This window comes from Rana temporaria, chromosome 5 (assembly GCF_905171775.1).
Source record: "Rana temporaria chromosome 5, aRanTem1.1, whole genome shotgun sequence".
In the NCBI taxonomy this organism is placed as follows: domain Eukaryota; kingdom Metazoa; phylum Chordata; class Amphibia; order Anura; family Ranidae; genus Rana; species Rana temporaria.
The window spans coordinates 66,271,816-66,295,784 of record NC_053493.1 but is presented as its reverse complement, the minus strand read 5'-3'; the positions used below and the strand labels follow the sequence as shown (position 1 = coordinate 66,295,784).

General features: G+C 44.8%; 1 protein-coding gene across 5 annotated transcripts in view; it reads left to right on the top strand.

Moving 5' to 3' along the window:
• The first annotated feature begins 8,497 nt into the window (after positions 1 to 8,497).
• LOC120940064 (phosphofructokinase, platelet) overlaps positions 8,498 to 23,969 on the top strand; it is a 154,615-nt gene continuing 139,143 nt past the window's right edge. For 4 of the 5 annotated variants that reach the window (XM_040352664.1, XM_040352662.1, XM_040352665.1 and 1 more), the window contains exon 1: positions 8,499 to 8,804. In XM_040352664.1, the coding sequence (XP_040208598.1) occupies positions 8,720 to 8,804 (85 nt within the window). In that variant the 5' untranslated portion in view covers positions 8,499 to 8,719. Of the gene's footprint in view, positions 8,805 to 23,969 lie in introns of all 5 variants that reach the window. The other variant, XM_040352666.1, reaches the window with a different exon arrangement.

The following is a 23,969-nucleotide window of genomic DNA, read 5'->3' as shown; positions in this document are numbered from 1 at the left end:
ATATATATATATATATATATATATATATGTATAAAGCTTTCCAAGAACAGCTTTCAATGAAACATCTACCGACAAACAGACACTGTAGGATCACATTAGTCAGATGTTTAAGTATACTTTTGGGTGAAGGCCAAAACACACAGGAAATTCACATGAAGAATACAGAACCCAATGAAGCTAGCTTTCCTGGTGCAAACTGAACCCAAGATTTAAAGTGAACTTATCACTTTCATTGCCCATGTCCTCTTTCATTAATAGTTACCTTCCCCATGCTCCTGCAGCCAGAGTTCTGATAAGAAGCCCTCAATGTTAAGTAAGCTCAGTATTAGTCTGTTTTAGAGCATAAAGGATAATGATTAAGGGCACCTGAAGTGTGCGAAACGCGTATACTAGGCATTCTGTTCCTGTAGTGTTTTTTGGATGTCCTAATAAAGGATTTTGGATCATTCTAGTGGTGTGCGACCTTCTTTTATTTTTATTGCAAATGGAGGCGAGCCAGGGTGGGCACCCACTGAATCCATTAGGCTTCTCTTCCTTACCTGAAGCGGCGAGTTCTCCTTGTTCTGTTTTAGAGAATACTCATGATTAGGTATGTTTTGCCAAACCTTAGATGAAAGTGCTTAACGCCTTAGCATCAAAAGACCAGAGCACTGTCACATGGGTTGGGGGAAGGTGTGCAAACACTGATAAAACGTCACATACTCTGAAGTACCATGTATTTGTACTCCTTTTGGAATTAGTTGCATCCAGCTGTCTGTGGGGATGTCTGATCAAATAAGGCCTTCTGAAGAGAGCATTGGTGTCCCTGTTTCAGACTACAGGGCTATACTTCAGGCTGAATCGTAACCCAGAGAGAGCAACCAACCACCGGTGCATGGTAGCATCTAGCTTGGCTGTGGTGAGTACATAGGTGAGTGGGTTTTTGTTGGTCTTGACTACAAAGTCTGCACCGTACAGGGAGTCCTTTAGCTTGTCTATCACCACCCACTTTAAGGCCAGATGATCATTTCCTGCTCTTCAGTCCAGCCTATAGCAAGCCCCTTCTGGCTATTTAAACTGCCTGGTTCATTTCTTCCGTGCTTCCGTTTTGGTCAAACATATCTGGAGACTCTCTGTTGTGTTCCTGTTGGAGACTTGCCTGGCTGACATCCCTTCTGGTTCCTGATCCTGTCTGCTGCCTCCAACTATGCTGATCTCTGGCTTCCTGGTTTACTGGTTTGTTCTGACTGTTCTGCGATGGCTACCGTACCCTGGCTTTGACTACTTTTACTATTTGTACCATTTTTACCATTATATTAAAAGGTGTGATTTTTTCTGAATTTTCTGTCTCCGTCTGATTCATGTTTCCTGACAGGCAGTTTCTTTCAGCATAGGTCAGATTTCTGCTCACATATGTGACTGTTTGCAAATGTCCATCATGCTCTTGGTATAGTACCCTGCCCAGCCCATCTCTGCTAACATCGATGAGTAGCTCATTTGGTTTAGATGGGTCAGCATAGGTCAGCACCGATCAGCAACTCCTCTTCAGCTGGGGAAATGCATGCTCACATTGATTTGTCCACTGGTTTCTTTACTAGGCTCACTCATTGAGGGGTCTGGCTATTTTAGCTAACCCTTTGACAAATCTTCAGTGGTAGGAGCAGAATCTTAAGAATGACCTTAGTTCAGTGACGTTATTTGGTCTAGGCCAGGAAGTGACAGCTTCTACCTGTTTTGGGTTGATGGTGACTCCCTTGCAGAGGCAACATGCCCTACATAGGTGACTGAGGGTTGATGGAATTGCCATTTCTCCAATGACAACTTTAACCCTTCTTCATCGAGTCTCTGCAGTACCTTTTCCAGTCCCTCCTCATGCTCCTCAGGTCTTCCTGAAGACAATGATATCATCAAGATACACCAGTACCTCAGTTGGGTTCATGTCTCCTACAGTACATTCTATTAGCCATTGAAAGGTTGAGGGGCATCTGAAATCCTTGGGATATTCTGTTGAATTAAAAAAACTCCAGTGGGAAGATGAAGGCAATCTTCTCCCTCTCTTCTGGGTGCATGGGGACTTAGATCTAACACACTGAATCGCTTTGCCCCTGATAGGCACTTCAGGGTGTCCTCTATGCGTACAGTGGTGTAAAGGTCAGGAATTGACAAAGACTTGGGGGGCACACCCTAAAAGATGCATTAAAGATGGTGCAGCCATAAGACCATACAAACAGAACAAAATATTACAGCGCATACCTGCAAAAATGACATTTACCTACTGCAAGGCTTTTAAAAACAGTTGAACATTTTCCAAAAATATGGGGATTTAGTCACACCATATGGCAATTGACGCCCTAAGTAAATCAAGTGTACTCTACCAGAGGCATAAGAATAACATAATTAGAGGGTTTGTCCAAAAGCTCTGAAAGGAGCCATAATTTGTACCAAGGAAATAAAAGAACATTTACTATGGAGACTAAGGGCCAGATTCAGGTACAGCTGGCGTATCTGTGCGGCGGCGTAACGTATCCGATTTACGTTACGCCGCTGCAAGTTTTTCAGGCAAGTGCTTTATTCACAAAGCACTTGCCTGTAAAGTTGCAGCGGCGTATCGTAAATCACCCGGCGGAATTCAAATTAGGCGGGTAGGGGGCGTGTATCATTTAAATGAAGCGCGTCCCCGCGCCGAACGAACTGCGCATGCGCCGTCCCTAAAATATCCCAGTGTGCATTGCTCCAAATGACGTCGCAAGGACGTCATTGGTTTCGACGTGAACGTAAATGACGTCCAGCCCCATTCACGGACGACCTACGCAAACGACATAACTTTTTAAAATTTCAACGAGGGAACGACGGCCATACTTAACATTGGCTGCACCTCATATAGCAGGGGCAACTATACACCGGGAAAAGCCTAACGTAAACGTCGTAACTTTACTGCGTCGGCCGCGCGTACGTTCGGGAATTCGCGTATCTAGCTAATTTGCATACTTGACGTGGAAATCGACGGAAGCGCCACCTAGCGGGGAAAAAAAAAATTGCAGTTTAGATCTGACGGCGTAAGAGACGTACGCCTGTCGGATCTAAAGGATATCTATGCGTAACTGATTCTAAGTTACGTCGCATTGATACGACGGGCCAGATTAGGACTTATGACGGCCTACATGGCGCTGCGCCGTCGTAAGTCCTTTCTGAATCTGGCCCATAGTGACAGAAACCACTGTCTGCTTAGATTCAGTCCAGATGTCCCAAACTTTGGAGAATTTGGTAGGACATCCTTTAGATTCATGTGTGTATTTATAGAGTGGTACCATTATGTTAACTATGGATTTCCATAGATCGGATGTAGGAGCCTGTGGGAATTTCCAGTGTAGGAGAATTGTGTTGAGAACTCTTAGCACAGCCCACATCATAGTCATTTGATGAGAACATCTCCTGCCATTTTAGGAGCTGTCCCGTGACTCTCTCCTTCCACTCAGGCGATAATGGGGAGTTTAGAAGGGAGAACTTCTGATATTTTGTCTGTGCTCGTGTGTTGACTCCATTGGGGTTCTCGGATTAGATGTGGTTGGCTGTTAAAATTCTAACTCCATCAACTGATTCTAATGCTGCGTACACACGACCGTTTTTCGGGTTGTAGATTTACCAGAACGAGCGCTCCCGTCTCATAACTTGCTTCTGAGCATGCATGGTTTTTTCATGTCGTTAAAGCCTACACACTACCATTTTTTACAACGTTAAAAACAACAATGTTAAAAACGTCGTGAAAAATTAGAGCATGTTCGAAATTTTTAATGGCCATTTTTTACATCGTGAAAAATGCTCTGAAACCCACACACGATCGTTTATAATGACATTAAAAAAAAAACTTAATTTTTTACAACCCGAAAAACGGTCATGTGTACGCGGCATAACTCCATCATTGACTCATTCTCATCCGACAGGTAACCGCTCTTTGAGCCACCTGTGCAGAGGTTTCCTCTTTCTTAAGTGGTGCCTACCTCTGAGTAGCTTGTTCCTAATCTTTCTTGTCCAACAAAGTCTCTTCCTCTCTAATTTCCCTCTATAATTCTGGATAGGTGGGAGAAAATCTGGGTCCTTTGAGAAGAATCTTCAGCACTATAGGGTGATTTGGGCAAGCTCCTATTAAGTCTTGATCTAGTGGGACGTTGTCAGCCTCTCGTGGATCTATACCTTGTTTTTTGGGATGTAGGATCTTGTCCACATGAAATCAGAAAGCTTCTCCCCTCTTTACTGGTGAGAGTACTTAAGCTTGTGAAATAAATCTGGGAGTTTCTCTACTCATCCAAACACAGCATACAATATAGTCTGAGGCTACATAGTTCTGCTTTCCTAGCTTGAAAGTAGAAATTTACACATAACAACTAGGGATGAGCTTCGTATTCGAGTCGAACTCATGTTCGACTCGAACATCGTATGTTGGATCGTTTGTCGAATTACGAACATATTTTAGGGCCGTTCGCGCCAAATTCGAGTTATGTTTCACAGACCATAATTCACTGCGGCATCGCTGGCTGATGATTGCCCAAGCATGCACTATGACCCGCATGCTTGTCCAATCACAGCTTGCAAAAAACAAAGAGCCATAATTGGCCAAAGCCAGGGTGGCTTTGGCCAATTATGGCTCAGGGGGTTTAGTACACGCCCCACACTATAAAAGGCTGCCTGCAGGTCGGCCTTGTGTAGTGTGTTGCGGCGGTGGTTAGAGAGAACAGAGAGGACATTGAGAGAGTGTCATTTTTTGCAGGTAGATAGAGCAGGCAGGCAGGCAGGCTAGTCAGTTAATGTTACAGTGTGTAGAGGATATATATACATCCCATGTGTTGTACATATATTTATACACTGTATAGTTTAGATAGATCAGTTCTTCCTAATTTACTGGCAGGCAGGTGATTGTGCTAGCTGCAGTATTATCACGTGGTTTATTGCCTGTGTCCTCTGTAGTTTGCACCTAAAGCTACGTGGTGTGTGTACTGTCTGTGTCTGTGCTATTTTTCGCAATGATTTTCATCCATATTGCAGGGACCAGACATTACATTAAAGCCGCAAGCAGTTTTAAATTACTTTTTTATTATAGTAATCTCATTTTGTGCAGGGACAGTTCTAAACACGTGCCACTTCACAGGCATACTATAGACACCCAGCAGGTACAATATTTAAAGGAATTTTTTTTTTTTTTTTAATTTAACCCTCCTGGCGGTATCCCCGAGCGTGACTCGAGGTTGATTTTTTCTACCAAAATCGGTAACCCCGAGTCACGCTCGGGGTAGATATGCAGAGCCTGCAGCGTGCGCTGGCTTACCTTGTCCTGGATCCAGCGATGTCACCACGCTGTGTGAGCGAGCGGGACCTCGCTCGATTCACACAGCGTCCTCCTGTGCCGCCGATCTCCGTTCCCTGTGACGTTACGACGCACGGGAGCGGAGATCGGCGCCAAATTCAAAAAAGTAAACAAACACTATACATACAGTATACTGTAATCTTATAGATTACAGTACTGTATGTAAAAAAAACACACACCCCTTGTCCCTAGTGCTCTGCCCAGTGTCCTACATGTCATTTTATATAATAAAAACCTTTCTTTCTGCCTGAAAACTGTAGATTGTCCATAGCAACCAAAAGTGTCTTTTTATGTCAAAAATGGTTTTAGATCAGCTAGAAAACAGCGATAATAAATTATAATCACTTGCAGAATTGTGCGATAGCGATTTGCGGGGAAATTCGGCATAAAAAATAAAATAATGACAGCAACAATTCTGCAACTGAGCAAATTTCAGTGATTTTGATTTGATTACATTATTGAATCATTTTTATTTTAATTATATTATTACTTGCTATAATTATTTATAATTATTTATTATATTATAATTTAAAATTTTGTTTTTAAAAAAATGTCATACCCGGGATGCCTACTAGACTCTTGTTTGGTCAGATTTAAGTGAGTTATTCCTAAAAATCACAGGCCTACAGTATAAAACACCAAATTTCCTTGCAAATAATTGTACCGCTTTCAGCATGTTTTTTCAGAAAGAATCATACCGCCAGGGAGGTTAAGCATCATTAAAATCACTGCTCCTGATTCAGGAGCAGTGATTTTAATGATGCTTAAATAATAATAAAAAAAAAAAATGAAAAATTCCTTTAAATATTGTACCTGCTGGGTGTCTATAGTATGCCTGTGAAAACGTCTTTGAGAACCCGGGTCTTGCCCCAGGAAACATGTATCAATGGAAAAAAAGTTTTAAAAACTGTCGTTTTTTCAGGAGTCCTGAAAAAAAACACCTTTTTTAAAACTTTTTTTCCATTGATACATGTTTCCTGGGGCAAGACCCGGGTTCTCAAAGATGTTTTCCGACAATAACTTGCATATTGGGCTTTAAAATGAGCACTTTTGAATTCGAACGTTTGAGTTCCATAGACGTCAACAGGGTTCTAAATGTTTGCGCGAACGGTCGGTCGGTTCGAAGGTTCTGGTGCGAACCGAGCGGGGGGGTGTTTGGCTCATCCCTAATAACAACTTTATAAAAAAATAATGTTCTTTAGCAAGGAACATACATTCTACATTAATAATTATGTTACCAAAATGAGTGTGTGCTGTAAATTGCCTCCAACATTGCTCCTGTTTTCTTCTTGCCATTTTGCTGAAGCCCAAGTGTGTTGTAAGGGGGATGGGGGGGGGGGGAGAAGATTTGCACTAGGAGGGGGGATTAAGGGGATATTTGTGCTGGGTGGGGGATTTGGAGTGGGGAGTGGGGAATGTGTACTAGGAGGGTAAATTATAGGGGTAGAGGATTTGTGCTGGGGGGAGGGGGAGGTTGGAGGTGAGGGATTTGAGCTTTGGTAGGGTGGGGGGGGGGGCAATATATGTACTGGGTGGGGGAATGCTCATACATATTGGGGGGGGGGAGTTTGGAATGTCCACCTTGGGCTTTAAATGGCACTGACCTGGCACTGACTGGCAGTGTGAGTGAGTTGTGATTGGTTGATAATGGTGATATATTGGGGTGTGATTGGATGATAAGGGTTGTATATTGGGGTGTGATTGGATGATATATTGGGGTGTGATTGGATGATAAGGGTTGTATATTGGGGTTTGACTGGATGATATATTGGGGTATGATTGGATGTCATGGGTTGAACATACCTCCCAACATTTTGAGATGGGAATGTATTTGGGCATAGGACACGCCCCCCTGTCACGCCCTCTTAAAGGAAAATTAACCCCCAAAAAAGGTTAATTAAATTCACAAGGACTTTTTTTTACCACTACTTTTCCTTTATATTGGCTCTTAAAGCGGGGGTTCTCCCTGAAATTTTTTTTTCTAGCATCTTATTCAGCATAGTAGCGTGAGCTAAAGTATGCCTTTATATATATTTTTTGGCGCCGTACTCACTGTGTAATCGCCTACGAAAGTTTCCGGGGAATGGGCGTTCCTATTCAGAGGGCTCGTGATTGACGGCCGGCTATGGCGCGTCACGCTTCACGGAAATAGCCGAAATAGGTGTTTGCTCTTCACGGCGCCTGCGCAGTCAGCTCCGATGTCTGTGCGCAGGCGCCGCATAGCGCCGGGAAAAGCCGAGACCTACTCTGGCTTTTTGTGAAGCGTGACGCGCCATAGCCGGCCATCAATCACGAGCCCTCTGATTAGGAACGCCCATTCCCCGCGGGGAGTCTGGAATTTTACTACGCGATATAACAGTGAGTACGGCGCCAAAAAAAAATATAAAGGCATACTGTAGCTCGCGCTACTATGCTGAATGAGATGCTAGAAAGTTGTTTTTAGGGTGAAACACCGCTTTAAAATGTACAAATGCAGCAATTTAGAATTTGGATGAAAGGTTTAGCACTGGGAAACACCTTTTGAAAGATAAAAAGTGAATTTTATATACAATTATTTAGATCAGACCGAAATGAGGGACAAATAAGGGGGACAGAGGGACAGAGGGACATTGCTCGAAATCAGTGACAGTCCCTCTAAATCAGTGACCGTTGGGAGCTATGCATTGGGGTGTGATTGGGTGTCATGGGTTGTATGTTAAGGTGTCCATAGTCAGCACAGCTTCAATTACCGGGGTCCCCCATTCCCTTACAATTCAGGAGTAGGCAACCTGGGGCCCTACAGCTGTTGTGGAACTACATTTCCCATGAGGCATTGCAAGGCTGACAGTTACAGTTACTCCCAGAGGCATGATGGGACTTGTAGTTCTGCAACAGCTGGAGGGCCACAGGTTGCCTACCCCTGCATGTACAGAGCAGGCTCCTTCCCCATTTCTCCTCAGTCTGACATGTCTGCACATCTCAGCTGAGATCTCACCCTCCTCCCTGACACCCTACTACAGCTGACTACAAGGAGCCTCCGGGGACTACAAGCCCCGCCTACTGCTCACTTCCCGGTATAGGTGCCAATCACTTCCCTGGCACCGCCCCCTGCATTCTACAGACACCGGCGGGCAGTGACAGAAGGGGTGTGGCTGTAGGTGGCGGGGGCGTGGTTGGGTGGCACTGTTGCTAAGCTTTAGAAGTGTCAGTGAGCCGGAGAGATCAGAGCAGTGCCGGCCTCCTCCTCTTCTTCTTCATCATCATCATCCCCGCTCAGTGTTCAGTCTATGGAGGAGGAGAGGACAGGGAGACACTGAGCCGTACACCGCATAGTGACCGCAGTCTGTCCGTCCGTCTGTACTGACTGATCGCCCACAAGAAGAAGAAGAGGGAGCTGCGATCATGGCTCAGCCACAGAAGTTCTTTGAAAACCTGTCCGGAGCCGGGAAAGCCATTGGGGTGCTGACCAGCGGAGGAGATGCCCAAGGTAAGAGATGGACCCTGGGGGTGCTGGGTTCTGCATGACACTCCATAGCTGGAATGTCACCCTGGGTTGTCACCCTGCACACCCCCTCCCCCCCCCCATACCTGGCCTGATCACCTGATCCCTGGGTTGTCACCCCCCATACCTGACCTGATCCCTGGGCTCTGCATTGCTATAAACCTCCATCTCCAGGGGGAAATGACATTCCATACCCATCATCCTGCCCTGAGGCTGCCAATGTGTTCTGCCATCTATGCCAAGGACTGTCCTGGGTTATTCCCCACACCTTCCACCCCACATTCCTAGCATCATCTATATATATAGGGGTCCATAGGCGTGCGCAGGGGGTGTGCCGGATGTGCCTGGGCACACCCTAATCACCCTGTGCGGTGCAGATTCCTCCTGACGATATTTCACCAAAGCCCCCCAATGGGGCTCCTAAAAAAAAAAAAATGAATATAAAAAAAAAATAATAAAAATAAAAAACGACTTACACCGTCCACTGCCCTACTGACACCATCTCTGCCTTACTGACATATCCACTGCCCTACTGACACCAACCTCTGCCTTACTGACATATCCACTGCCCTACTGACACCAACCTCTGCCTTACTGACATATCCACTGCCCTACTGACACCATCTCTGCTTTACTGACATATCCACTGCCCTACTGACACCAACCTCTGCCTTACTGACATATCCACTGCCCTACTGACACCAACCTCTGCCTTACTGACATATCCACTGCCCTACTGACACCAATCTCTGCCTTACTGACATATCCACTGCCCTACTGACACCAACCTCTGACTTACTGACATATCCACTGCCCTACTGACGCCAACCTCTGCCTTACTGACATATCCACTGCCCTACTGACACCAACCTCTGCCTTACTGACATATCCACTGCCCTACTGACACCAGCCTCTGCCTTACTGACATATCCACTGCCCTACTGACACCAACCTCTGCCTTACTGACATAGCCACTGCCCTACTGACACCATCTATGTTTTAATACATTTGGGGTGCACACCCTAATGCAATAAGCTGCGCACACCTATGGGGGTGACCATACACTCTACAATCTCCTTCAGATCCACCATCAGCTCTGTAATGCGAAGGCACGTCGGATTGGATGCAGATTGGATACATTGTTAGGTCTGCCCCTGTATGAAGTCGTTTTGGTAGATCTGAGCCCCCCCCCCCACATTCACACCTTTTGCATTTCCCAGAAAGGCACCAAAATCTGCTTGTGGTGCCATTATTTCTTAACGACCCTCTAAACACAGCTTGGAGACGTGCGTTTGGTCGGGAAAAAAAGAGGCATTACAAAAACGCACAAGGCTCACTGACGAAAAACGGTGCGGGAGCTACTTTGGCCCATTTGCAGCGCAAGTGAATGGGCTGCCCTATGATGTCACGTGACAAGCATGCAAAACATAAAAAAATGCAAAGAAAAAAATAAAAGCAAAAGCCCATTGAACAGGTGTGAATGGGGCCTAAAGGAGATTGTACAGGGATTGCGCAGTTTGGTTGTAAAATGTATGTGCAGATTTATAGTACACTGGGAGAGAATTTACTAAAACTGGAGCAGACAGAATCTGGGGCAGCTGTGCATAACAACCAATCAGCTTCTAGCTCCAGGTTGTTCAGAAATGAAATATAGAAGCTGATTGGCTGCAATGCCCAGGTGCTTCGGGTTCTGTTTGCCCCAGGTTTGATAAATCCCCCCAGTAGGTGGCATGTACAACTAATGCACAGCTGATTGGCCCGCACTCCACCTCTACCTACTTGGCACTTGGCAGGATGCTTCTCTGTCCTAGTGGCAGCAGCATTGGTATCTGTCCTTTGCCCCGGGGAAGTGACTGCGACAGTGGCTTCATGCTGGACATTCACTTATCAATTCCATCAATATTCGAAAGAAATCTAAAAAAATATTGATTTTTTGATCTTTTTTTCATATATTGCTTTCCACCAATTTTAGTGAATCAATGAAAGCGATTTGATGAGGGTTGTACAATTCTGATCAGTGCGGTCCAACTGATTGATCTGTATTTTTTATTTTATTTTTGGAATTAACTTTTGATAAAAAAATCAATTGAATCGATGTTGGTAAACGTATCTTTCGTGCCACCTTTACACTTTCGTACAATTCAGACCGTTGAATCAAAATGTCAATGGCATGAAAAGCGATGGGCATATGGCTGGCATTACAAAAGATGAAATCCTTTAGGTACTGGGGAAATGTGGGCAGGTCTGCAAGACATTTATGACAATTTTATATATATATAAGTAGTACAAGGACCACCAGTATATCCAGCTTTGACCACCATATACAGACAGATGACCCTTTGAGCAGCCTAATCAGAGAAATGCCAGTCATGCATGGCAGCTCATTGGTTATCAGGTGTATAAGATGTTTTTCTTGTGCCCATTGACCATCAGGGGAAAATAATGCAGAATTGGGAAGGTGCCCAGACATCTGATTGGCATGCATGAGAGCCATGACCATCAGGTTCCAGATCCAGGCACCATCCTATCAGTGGCAGTTTTTCAACCCCCCCTTCATAGAGGAGCTTGAGAAGTGGGGAGCCTCATTGGCATTAGTATGAGATAGGACAGCATTAGGGGGGTCCTCATTAATCATGAAGTCCATGTGAAGATGGTAGTAGTGGAGACAGGTCACCTATGACAGGAGGAGGAGGCGGATCCCAGGCAGAGCTGTGCTATCTCCATGCTGCTGCATTGCGGGCTTTTCATGCAGTGACTAATCCAGCCATTCCTCCTTTCCTCCTCACCTCCCACTCACGGCCTATGTCTGCCTCCATATCACAAGCCTACAATTACCACCAACTACTACTATTACTACTGCTTCTGCCAGGCAACATGCAGCTCTCTATTCTGCGCAGTACTACAAGTCTCAGCATGTCTGCCAGGAGAAGACGAAGTACTGCAGATGAAGAGAATCCGTATTAAATGCACACTGATCAGCTTCCTGAATTATCTTCCTTTGCTTCTAGATTGATAACATTGAGGGGCCATTTAGATCTGTGTGTTTTTTTTTGTTTGTTTTTTAGCATTATGTTGGTACGTTGTCATGCATCAAAGTGTGTTTTCGCTGTGTGCTGACATGCACAATAATGCGTGGTTTCAGTGCGTTTTATAAATCAAAAATTTGGAACGGGTTAACAGCCATTGACCTAGGCTTAGTGCCAGTGCATAAAAATGCCTGTTAATTGCGTTTTGATGTCTTGCCATTGACTTCTATGGGCCTTCCAATGCACTAAAACACTGTAACTATTTATCACTAATACTTCTATACCATGCAAAAAAAAAAAAAAAAGATGTATATTTAAAAAAGCAATGTACTGCAGCACTGAGATGGGAGCAGACACTATGACACCTGTTGGAACGTGTGTGTTAAAATGCAACATTGTAAATGAACCCTGACTCATGAATTCCTTGAAGGAAATAAATGTACATTAAAGGATCACTTGTGAAAAATATTCATTTTTGATAACTGTATGCATTTTATACATGTAATGTATTGGGGTTCCTTACTGTCATTTCACATTCCATTATATTTAGATGCCGGGCCAAGCTGGCCAGAAAAAGTGACAGTGACAAAGTTAGGACACGTTGTCACACTGCCGGGTCACTTTCATAATTGCAGCAAGTTTTTTTTAGTTTAAATTATGTGATGTGACTTGTTGTAAAAGAGTCTCGGACTTTCTCAGGCCCCGTATACACGTCCGAGGAACTCGACGGGTAAAACTCATCGAGTTCTGTGTGAAGCCGCCGAGGATCTCGGCGAGCCAACTTTCCTCATTGAACAACAAGGAAATAGAGAACATGTTCTCTATTTGGCTCGACGAGGAACTCGTCGGCTTCCTCGGCCGAAAGTGTACACACGGCCGGGTTTCTCGGCAGAATCCAGCTCCGATCGAGTTTCTGGCTGAATTCTGCCGAGAAACTCGGTCGTGTGTACGGGGCCTGAGTCACTGTCACTTTTCCTGGACGCTGTGGTCAGATATGTAAATATTGATTAAAAAAAACAAAAAAAAAAACCCTATATAAATAGTGATAAAAAATATAAAATAAAAAATATAAAAATAAACAAATAACAAATAAACATTGTAAATGAACCCTGACTCATGAATTATTTGAAGGAAATAAATGTACGTTAAAGGATCGCTTGTGAAAAATATTAATTTCTGATAACTGTATGCATTTTATACATGTAATGACCGTGATCAGTATAGGGGTTCCTGAGTGTCATTTCACATTCCATTTTAGTTACATGCCAGGCCAAACTGGCCAGAAAAAGTGACAGTGACAAAGTTAGGACACGTTGTCACACTACCTGGGTCACTTTCATAATTGCAGCAAGTTTTTTTTTTAGTTTAAATGATGTGATGTGACTCGTTGTAAGGCCCCGTACACACGGCCGAGGAACTCGACGTGCCAAACACATCGAGTTCCTCAGGGTGTTCAGTCCTGGAGCCGCCGAGGAGCTCGGCGGGCCGAGTTCTCCCATAGAACAACGAGGAAATAGAGAACATGTTCTCTATTTCCTCGCCGAGGTCCTCGTCGGCTTCCTCGGCCGAAAGTGTACACAAGGCCAGGTTTCTCTGCGGAATTCAGCTTCCGACCGAGTTTCTGGCTGAATTCTGCCGAGAAACTCGGTCGTGTGTACGGGGCCTCAAAGAGTCTCTGACTTTCTCAAGCCTCGTACACACAACTGTTTTCCTCGACAGAATCCATCAAGAAACTTGGTGGCAGAGATTTTTTGCCGGGGAAAACGTTCGTGTGTGCGCTTTTCATCGAGAAAACTGACGTGGAACTCGACGAGGAAAAAAGAGAACAGGTTCTCTTTTTCCTCGACGGGAGTCTCAATTTCCTCGTCGTGTTCCTCGTCGGGCTGGTTTTCGACGAGAAACACGATCGTGTTGTGTGTATGCTTAGAAGCCCGCACATGCTCAGAATAAAGTATGAGACGGGAGCGCACCTTCGGTAAAAGTAGCGTTTGAAATGGAGATAGCACATTCGTCACGCTGTAACAGACTGAAAAGTGCAAATCGTCTCTCACCAAACTTTAACTTAACACGCAGTAATATGAGATTAGCAAAAGCAGCCCCCAGGGTTGTGCCAGTGGAATCGAACTTCCCCTTTATAGTGCCGTCGTAAGTTGTACGTCACCGCGTTTGAGAACGACGAGATTTGGTCTTGACCGTGTGTACGCAAAGAAAGCTTGTCGAGTTTCTCGACAAGCCTAACAAGGAACTCGTCGAGGAAAATTATGTGTCTTTTCCGACGAGTTCCTCGGTCGTGTGTACGAGGCCTCAGTCACTGTCACTTTTCCTGGATGCTGTGGTCAGATATGTAAATATTGATAAAAAAAAAAAACAGCTATATAAATAGTGATAAAAAAATAGAAAAGAAAAAAAAAGTAGATATTATCAAAATAAAAAAATAGATTTGTAAATATTGATAAAATGATAGATAAAAAATATTTAACCACTTGCCGCACCATCATGTACATACTGGGGGTTATTTACGAAAGGCAAACCCACTTTGCACTACAAGTGCACTGCAAGTGCACTTGGACGTGCAGTTGCTGTAGATCTGAGGGGGACATGCAAGGAAAATAAAAACCAGCATTTTAGCTTGCACACGATTGGATGATAAAATCAGCAGAGCTTCCCTTAATTTCAGATCTTCCCCTTAGATCTACAGCGACTGCACTTCCAAGTGCACTTGTAGTGCAGAGTGGATTTGCCTTTAGTAAATCAACCCCACTGTATATATCACTATATTCAAGCAGTTATGCCAGGGCCATGGCTGCAGCTGTGAGCTAGGTATCGTTGTTGTTTTTTTAAACCAGCAATGCCCTACAAAGTAAAAGTCATCCTAGCATCTAATTAGCCGCCGGATCGCTTTTACAAGCGACGGAAATGGGTGTTTTTTTCAGTTCAGTTCATAGTAATTTCTAGCCAGTTTAGAAGCATTTTTTTTAGAAAACGGTGTTCAGAGGCATTTGAAACGCTAAATTCCCGTAGGCACGTCTAAACACGGTAACTTGCATTTAGCCACGTTTCGTTTACAGGCGTTTTTATTGGAGATATTACATTTTGACTATTTGCAAAAAAAAAAAAAACGCTTCTAAATGCAAATTCGCCATGTAAATGCAGCAAAACTGAAGTTTTTAAACGTTGGTTACTATCTGTCAAGTTAAATCGTTCAGGAGAAAACGTCCCGGGTACATGAAGCCTAAGGCCCCTTTCACACGGGGTGGATCAGTAATGATCCGCCTCCGTATGCTCCGCAGGGATCGCTCCTTTGATCCCCGCTGAGCCGGCGGATGGCAGGGCGGTACCCGCACACTGTGCAGGGACTGCCCTGTCTTTTCTCCGCTCTCCCCTATGGGGGGATCGGATGAACACGGACCGTATGTCCATGTTCATTCGATCCGATTCGCAGACTGAAGGAAAAATAGTGTTTTCTTCCATCTGAAGAATCGGATCATTGCGGAGGCGGGCGAGATCGGGTGTCAGCGGATGTTCATCCACTGACACCCGCAATCTCATAGGGACCAATGTATGTCCCTTTTTCATCCGCAAACGGATGGATGAAAAAGCGGACATACGGTCCGCACGTGTGAAAGGGGCCTAAGGAGGACCTGTCATGCTTTTCTGCGATCACAAAATGTTTACATTTCTTGTTAAGCATTAAAAGTGAAAAAAATAAATAAAGGGACAGTGTAAAAATAATTAATTTCTGATAAAATAAAAAGGTTTAAGGTGCCCCCAGCCCCTATGCCCGCAGGCAGAGGCGAACGCATACGTAGGTTGCGTACGCATATTTAAATGGCATTTCATTTAGTGCTATATACTGCAGTGACATTGCAACACGCTATGCTGAAAAAAGTACTGCATGCAGGGTGGTGGTGTGAACTGACTTCATAGCAGACTTTCCCTGCAGCAGATGGAATGAGTGAGATGGGATGAGTGAAATGGGATGAGCCAGCCTACTAAATGTACCTTTTGGGTGGTAAATCCTTTAATAAGACCAGTGATGCTACTATAAAGGTGCTGTGTCTTTGTTGTAGTGGTTAGATCTTTGCATGGTATAGAAGTATTAGTGATGAATAGTTGCAGTGTCATAGTGTATGGCTGAATGACACTCCAGGTGCTGATCAGCATGTCTCATATGCAGCCTGTGTGCCTTCTATCCTGTATGTGTCTCCTGTAAACCCCTCCCAGTCCTCCTCCTCCTCCTCCCAGCTGGCTCTTGGTGTGTGTACGTGCGTGGATGGGAGTCCTTGCAGGGCTTCCTCTGACTCATACGTTATGGGAGGAAGCTGTATTGGGTAGCAGCATCACCATCCTCATCTTCACCTCTAATTACATTTCAAGGTCTCAGAATGTGCCGCCATCCGCCATCACCCCCCCCAGTGATTGTATAATACCCACCATGCCTCACTATAGGAAAACAATATTCATAACATGAATGTGACATGAATGTAGACTAGTATGACTGATTGTGAGTCTATGATATTAAATATGATTGAATGTGAGACATTGATAATACATAAGATTGACTGTGAGTGTGATGATATTAAATAGAGATAATACTGTTTATGTAAATATAAGTATAATATACATGTAATACTATATAATATTAATAATAATAATTATAATAACCTAAATATACTATAAAATATATATAAATATATGTATATATATATATATATATATATATATATATATATATATATATATATATATATATATATATATAGATAGATAGATAGATAGATAGATAGATAGATAGATAGATAGATCTATATCTATATATAGATAGAGATATATATAATATCTCACAAAAGTGAGTACACCCCTCGCATGTTTGTGAATATTTTATTCTATCTTTTCATGTGAACACTGAAGAAACTACAATGTAAAGTAGTGAGTGTACAGCTTGTATAACAGTGTAAATTTGCTGTTCCCTCAAAATAACTCAACACACAATCATTAATGTCTAAACTGCTGGCAACAAAAGTGAGTACACCCCTAAGTGAAAATGTTAAAATTGGGCCTAATTAGCCATTTTCCCTCCCTGGCAGGGCCGGCCTTTGGGGTGTGCGAGCTGTGCGGCTGCACAGGGCGCCATGGGCAACAGGGGGCGCCCTGCGGCACACACAACTCACAGAATGTGAGTCACATCAGGGCCGATCCTAGATGGCGTGCAGTTCACCCAGGCGCCACAGAGGTGGGGGCGCTCAAGCCCCAGCCTGCCCTATACCACCCCAGCCTGCCCAATACCACCCCAGCCTGCCCTATACCACCACAACCTGACCTATGCCACCACACCCTGCTCTATACCACCCCAGCCTGCCCTATGCCACCGCAACCTGCCCTATGCCACCGCAACCTGCCCTATGCCACCGCAACCTGCCCTATGCTACCGCACCCTGCTCTATACCACCCCAACCTGCCCTATGCTACCACAACCTGCCCTATACCACCCCAACCTGCCCTATACCACCACAACCTGACCTATGCTGCCACACCCTGTGTCACGGTCTGGAGTCAGGCTCAGAGGACAGTAGCTATAGCAGCAGAACAGGTCACCCTGGCTGATGACACGGGGTCACCTGAGGTGCGGAATCTAAGCGCTAACCGGTATTCACCAGAGCTTCTGAAGGTGAAGATGGATTTTGCTGCGTGTTAGCGCCAGGTCGCGGTCCTCAGGATTGCCCCACCAGGAGGTGAGAAAGCCGGGGTACAATAGCAGATAAGCAGGTGAGGATCAAACAGAAGCGTAGTCGATAACAAGCCAAGGGGTCGGTAATAAGTATTTGTAGGTTGGGATCAGGCAGAAGCGTAGTCGATAACAAGCCAAGTGGTCGGTAACGAGCAGTAGCAAATATGGACGGCAGCAGGGAAGACAGGAGCGAGATATAGGCTGGAGATAGCACAATATTCTGGCAAGGAGGAAGTGCAGAGACATGGCTTATATCAGGAAGTTCGTGGGAGGAGCAAGGGGTTCAAGGTTCAAGACAATCAAGACACAAGGCAGGAATGTTCAATGGATCAGATGGGTTTGTCCAGCAGATCAGACAGGGAGCTGTCCAGCATCCCAGATAGCTCAGTGAGAAGGTTCACTGCCGGACATAGCTGAGGTCCCAGGTTCAAATCCAGGTCCTGACAGTACTCCCCTCCTCCCAGGACGTCCACTGGACGTCTTAGGGCCTGGTTTGTGAGGGAACCTCTGGTGGAATTCTCTTGTTAATCTAGGAGCATGAACGTTCTGCTCAGGCTCCCAAGAATTTTCTTCTGTCCCGTATCCTTCCCATTGAACCAGATATTGCAATTTGTTCCTATAGATCCTGGAATCAAGAATTTTCTCCACCACGTATTCTTCCTCACCCTGTACCTCAACAGGTGGAGGGGGTGGAAGTGTTCTTCCAGAAAAAGTATTTTCGTGAAAAGGTTTAAGTAGCGAAATGTGAAACACAGGGTGAATCTTCATACTTGCTGGAAGTTTTAGGCGAAAGGCAACTGGGTTGATCTGGGCCAAGATCTGGAAAGGTCCCACAAACTTTTGTCCCAACTTTGCAGATGGAACATGAACCTTCAGATTTTTAGTAGATAACCAAACTTGATCACCCACATGAAAGGTAGGAAGTGCTCTGCGATGTCTATCTGCAGCCTTCTTGTAACTTTCCTGAGCTTCCCTCAAAGTCTCGATCAATTTTCCCTGGATCTCCTGTAAAGCAGTTAATCTGTTGGTAACAGCAGGAATTGGAGTTGAGATAGGGAGATCAGGGATAAAAGCTGGATGAAGCCCGGTATTTAGGAAAAAAGGGGTCTGAGAGGTGGAGCTATGTTTAGAATTGTTATAAGCAAACTCCGCTGTAGGAAGATAGTCCACCCAGTCATCCTGAAGATAACTAACAAAACATCGGAGGTACTGCTCTAACGTTTGATTGGTCCTCTCGGTCTGACCATTAGACTGAGGATGAAAAGCAGAAGATAGATTAATTGTTACTCCTAAAGCTGAGCAAAAGCTTTTCCAAAATTTTTAAGTGAACTGTACTCCTCGGTCAGAAACTACATCTTCTGGAATTCCATGTAGTCTAAAGACTTCTCGAACCATCAACTCTGCAGTTTGTTCTGCAGAGGGTACCCCCTTCACTGGTATGAAGTGAGCCATCTTAGTGAAGCGGTCAATAACAACCAAGATAGTGGTAATTTCTTTAGAGGGGGGTAAATCAACCACAAAGTCCATAGAAATTGATCCCCATGGTCTTGATGGGACAGGGAGTGGCTGGAGCAACCCCAAAGGAGAAGCTCGGGGTGTCTTATTGCGAGCACAGACCAGGCACGAGGCTACATAACTTTTGACATCTCTTTTGTACCCAGGCCACCAAAAGGAACGGGATAAAAGTTCCTCCGTCTTAGAAACTCAAATGTCCAGCAAGTTTGGAGTCATGAACCAACTTGAGAACTTCAACCCGAGCAACTTCAGGTACATAGAGGCGATGTGCTTGAGTCCAGAAGCCATTCTTGTAATCAAGGATGATGTTCATAGGAGGATCTTTGAGGAGTGGGTCATTCTCATACCCTTCCTTGAGAAGACTCAAGAATGCTTTAGAACTTGTGACACCTAGAAAGTTCTTTTGAGGCAGGACTGTGTATTCAGAGTTGTCTTCCTGGAGAGGCCCAGACAACATTCGTGATAAGGCATCAGCCTTACCATTCCTTGACCCAGGTCGATATGAGATAATAAAATTGAACCTGGAAAAGAATAATGACCAACGTGCTTGTCTAGAAGACAATCTCTTGGCAGAACGAATGAATTCCAGATTCTTATGATCAGTGAGAACGGTTACAGGATGCTTAGCGCCTTCCAGCAAATGCCTCCATTCAGAAAATGCTTCTTTAATTGCTAACAACTCCTTATTCCCAATGTCATAATTTCTTTCGGCTGAAGACATTACACGAGAAAAGTAAGCACAAGGATGTAGCTGCATCTTTTCACCATGTCGTTGGGAGAGGATAGCTCCCACGGCAGAGTTTGAAGCATCCACTTCCACTATAAAAGGTAATTCAGGATTGGGATGTACCAATACTGGTGCAGAAGTAAAAAGAGTTTTTAACTTTCCAAAAGCAGCCTGTGCCTCAGATGACCACACAAAGGGCACCCCTTTCTTTGTTAGCTGGGTAATTGGAGCTATCACCTTAGAGAAGTTCCTTATACATTTTCGGTAAAAGTTGGCAAACCCGACAAATCGTTGGATTTCCTTAATGTTTCCGGGGGCAGGCCAATCTACCACTGCTTTAATCTTCTCAGGATCCATGCCCACACCATCTGGAGAAATAATATACCCTAAGAACTGGATCTGGGTTTGTTCAAACTCACATTTCTCCAATTTGATGTAAAGTCGATTCTGCCTTAATCTTTCAAAGACAATGCAAACATGCTTGCGGTGCTCTTCCAGGTTATCAGAAAAGATAAGGATGTCATCCAGATAAGCAATGACAAATTGGTCCAACAGATCTCGAAAAACATCATTTATGAAGTGCTGAAAGGTCGCAGGGGCATTGCAGAGACCAAAAGGCATGACCAAGGACTCAAAATGCCCATATCTGGTTCTAAAGGCGGTTTTCCATTCATCTCCTGAATGAATACGGACCAGGTTATATGCCCCCCGTAGGTCAAGTTTTGTAAACACTTTGGCAGAACGAAGTCTTTCCAACATTTCCGAGATCAAGGGGAGTGGATAACGGTTTTTAATTGTGACCTTATTCATGTGCCTGTAATCAATGCATGGACGCAAGGTGGAGTCTTTCTTTTCAACAAAGAATAGAGCTGCTCCTGCAGGAGATGTTGAGTGTCTAATAAAACCCTTTTCTAAATTTTCATCAAGCCACTCCCTGAGCACTTTTAATTCAGGTTCTGAGAGATTAAAAAGGCGGCCAAAAGGTATTTCGGCCCCTGGAAGCAGCTCAATGGGGCAATCGTATGGGCGATGAGGAGGTAATTGATCTGCATTTTTCTTATCACAGACATCCCAGAATGCATGGTATTGTGGAGGCAAGTCGTCATATGACTGGGTAGTTACCACACCAACTTGCAATTCCTTGACCAGCGGAGAACTTGTTTGATAAGATTCCCTACAGTGTTCCTTGCAGTGGGAGGATGTGAAATCTATGGTCCGTGCTCCCCAGTTGATAGAGGGATTGTGAGTGGAGAACCACGGAATGCCCAAAATGATGGGAAATTTGGGTGATGTGATCAACTGAAAGCTGATGGTCTCACGATGATCCGCCTCAAACTGGATTACCAAAGGAACGGTTTTATGGGTAACAGGTCCTGAGGATAAGGGTGAACCATCAACTGTCTCCATCTCAATAGGAGAAGATGTATTTATGGCTTGAATGTTATTGTGGTGGGCAAACTCTATATCCATAAAGTTTCCTCCAGCCCCAGAGTCCAGCATAGCAGAGCAGGGGATTTCACGGCCCTCAGAAATTAGCTTAATGGGCATGACAAAATGAGTTAATAAAGAATTAACCTTATTTGCTTCCTGAATTAAAGGAGAGACGGACTGAGAAATTGAGTTTATTTGTTCAGATACTGTAATATCTGTTGCTGCAATTGTTCTTTTAAATTTATTGGGACAATTAACTGCGTAATGTCCGGAGTCTCCACAATAAAGACATAAGTTCTCTGAACGTCGTCTTTCTTTCTCATGAGTAGTAATAGATCTTTTAAGAGCATCCACCTGCATAGGTTCAGGAGTGTCAGAATCAGGAGTAAATCTTGAAACCTTAGGAGGATACTGAGTAGTAGAAAAACGCATGCCACCATTACTGCCTAAGATTCCCAGTCTCTCCTTTCTCCTTTCAGTAAGTCTTTGATCAATTCGAATACACAATTTAATAAAAGCCTCAAGGTCGTCAGGACTTTCTACTCTGGCAAGCTCATCTTTTACTTGTTCCGCGAGTCCTTGACGGAACTGACTCTTTTGTGCTGCTGGATTCCAATTGGTATCTGAGATCCAGCGTCAAAATTCAGTTGTGTACTCTGCAACAGAGCGTCTACCCTGCCGTAAATTGTGCAATTTTGCCTCAGCAGTAGTGCAGCGGTTAGGATCATCGAAAACTTGGTTCATCGCAGTCACAAAAGAATTGAAATCATCCAGGACGACATCATCTTTCTCCACATAAGGGGAGGCCCAGGCTAAAGCTTCCTCAGTCAGGAGGTTGATAATAAACAGCACCTTTTTCCTGTCCGAAGTAAATGCAGCAGGTTGCATCTGAAAGTATATGCGACATTGATTAAGGAACCCTCTATAATGGCGGCGGTCTCCGTTAAACTTAAGTGGTAGGGGCATTCGTGTATTAGTATCTACGGCAGCAGTGTCTCGAGCACGAAAGTCACGCAATTGTTTATTCATATCAAGGATTTCCTCTTGTAGTGCTTTCACTTCAATTTGTAACTCAGAACATTTTTCCTGGTAGTTAACAGCAAACGTCTGCAACTCAGCGATTTGCACCCTGAGAGGAGCTACAGCAGCTGCTACAACGGCCTCCATGTTTTGGGCCAGAATATTCTGTCACGGTCTGGAGTCAGGCTCAGAGGCCAGTAGCTATAGCAGCAGAACAGGTCACCCTGGCTGATGACACGGGGTCACCTGAGGTGCGGAATCTAAGCGCTAACCGGTATTCACCAGAGCTTCTGAAGGTGAAGATGGATTTTGCTGCGTGTTAGCGCCAGGTCGCGGTCCTCAGGATTGCCCCACCAGGAGGTGAGAAAGCCGGGGTACAATAGCAGATAAGCAGGTGAGGATCAAACAGAAGCGTAGTCGATAACAAGCCAAGGGGTCGGTAATAAGTATTTGTAGGTTGGGATCAGGCAGAAGCGTAGTCGATAACAAGCCAAGTGGTCGGTAACGAGCAGTAGCAAATATGGACGGCAGCAGGGAAGACAGGAGCGAGATATAGGCTGGAGATAGCACAATATTCTGGCAAGGAGGAAGTGCAGAGACATGGCTTATATCAGGAAGTTCGTGGGAGGAGCAAGGGGTTCAAGGTTCAAGACAATCAAGACACAAGGCAGGAATGTTCAATGGATCAGATGGGTTTGTCCAGCAGATCAGACAGGGAGCTGTCCAGCATCCCAGATAGCTCAGTGAGAAGGTTCACTGCCAGACATAGCTGAGGTCCCAGGTTCAAATCCAGGTCCTGACACCCTGCTCTATACCACCCCAGCCTGCCCTATGCCACCGCAACCTGCCCTATGCCACCGCAACCTGACCTATGCCACCACACCCTGCTCTATACCACCCCAACCTGCCCTATGCTACCGCAACCTGACCTATACCACCCCATCCTGCCCTATGCCACCCCAGCCTGCCATATATCACCCCAACCTGCCCCTATATTGCCAGAGCGGTCCCAATACCACCCCATACTTGAATTTACAGGGGCCATTTGGGGGGGGGGCGCCACAGGATTATCTCGCACAAGGCGCCTGAACACCTAAGGCCGGCCCTGCTCCCCGGTGTCATGTGAGACATTAGTGTTACAAGGTCTCAGTTATCACTCTCTCATACTGGTCACTGGAAGTTCAATATGGCACCTCATGGCAAAGAACTCTCTGAGGATCTGAAAAAAAGAATTGTTGCCCTACATAAAGATGGCCTAGGCCAGTGATTGCGAACCTTGGCACCCCAGATGTTTTCGAACTACATTTCCCATGATGCTCATGCACTCCTCAGTGTTTAGTTCAGCATTATAGGCAATGTAGTTCCAAAACGTCTGTGGTGCCAAGGTTCGCCATCACTGGCCTAGTCTATAAGAAGATTGCCAAGACCCTGAAACTGGGACAGGTTCCACTCAAAACAGGCCTCGCCATGGGTTACCAAAGGAATTGAGTGCACATGCTCAGCGTCACATCCAGAGGTTGTCTTTGGGAAATAGATGCATGAGTGCTGCCAGCATTGCTGCAGAGGTTGAAGGGGTGGGGGGGGGGGTCAGCCTGTCAGTGCTCTGACCATACGCTGCACACTGCATCAAAGTGGTCTGCATGGCTGTCATCTCAGAAGAAAAAAGATGATGCACAAGAAAGCTCACAGACAGTTTGCTGAAG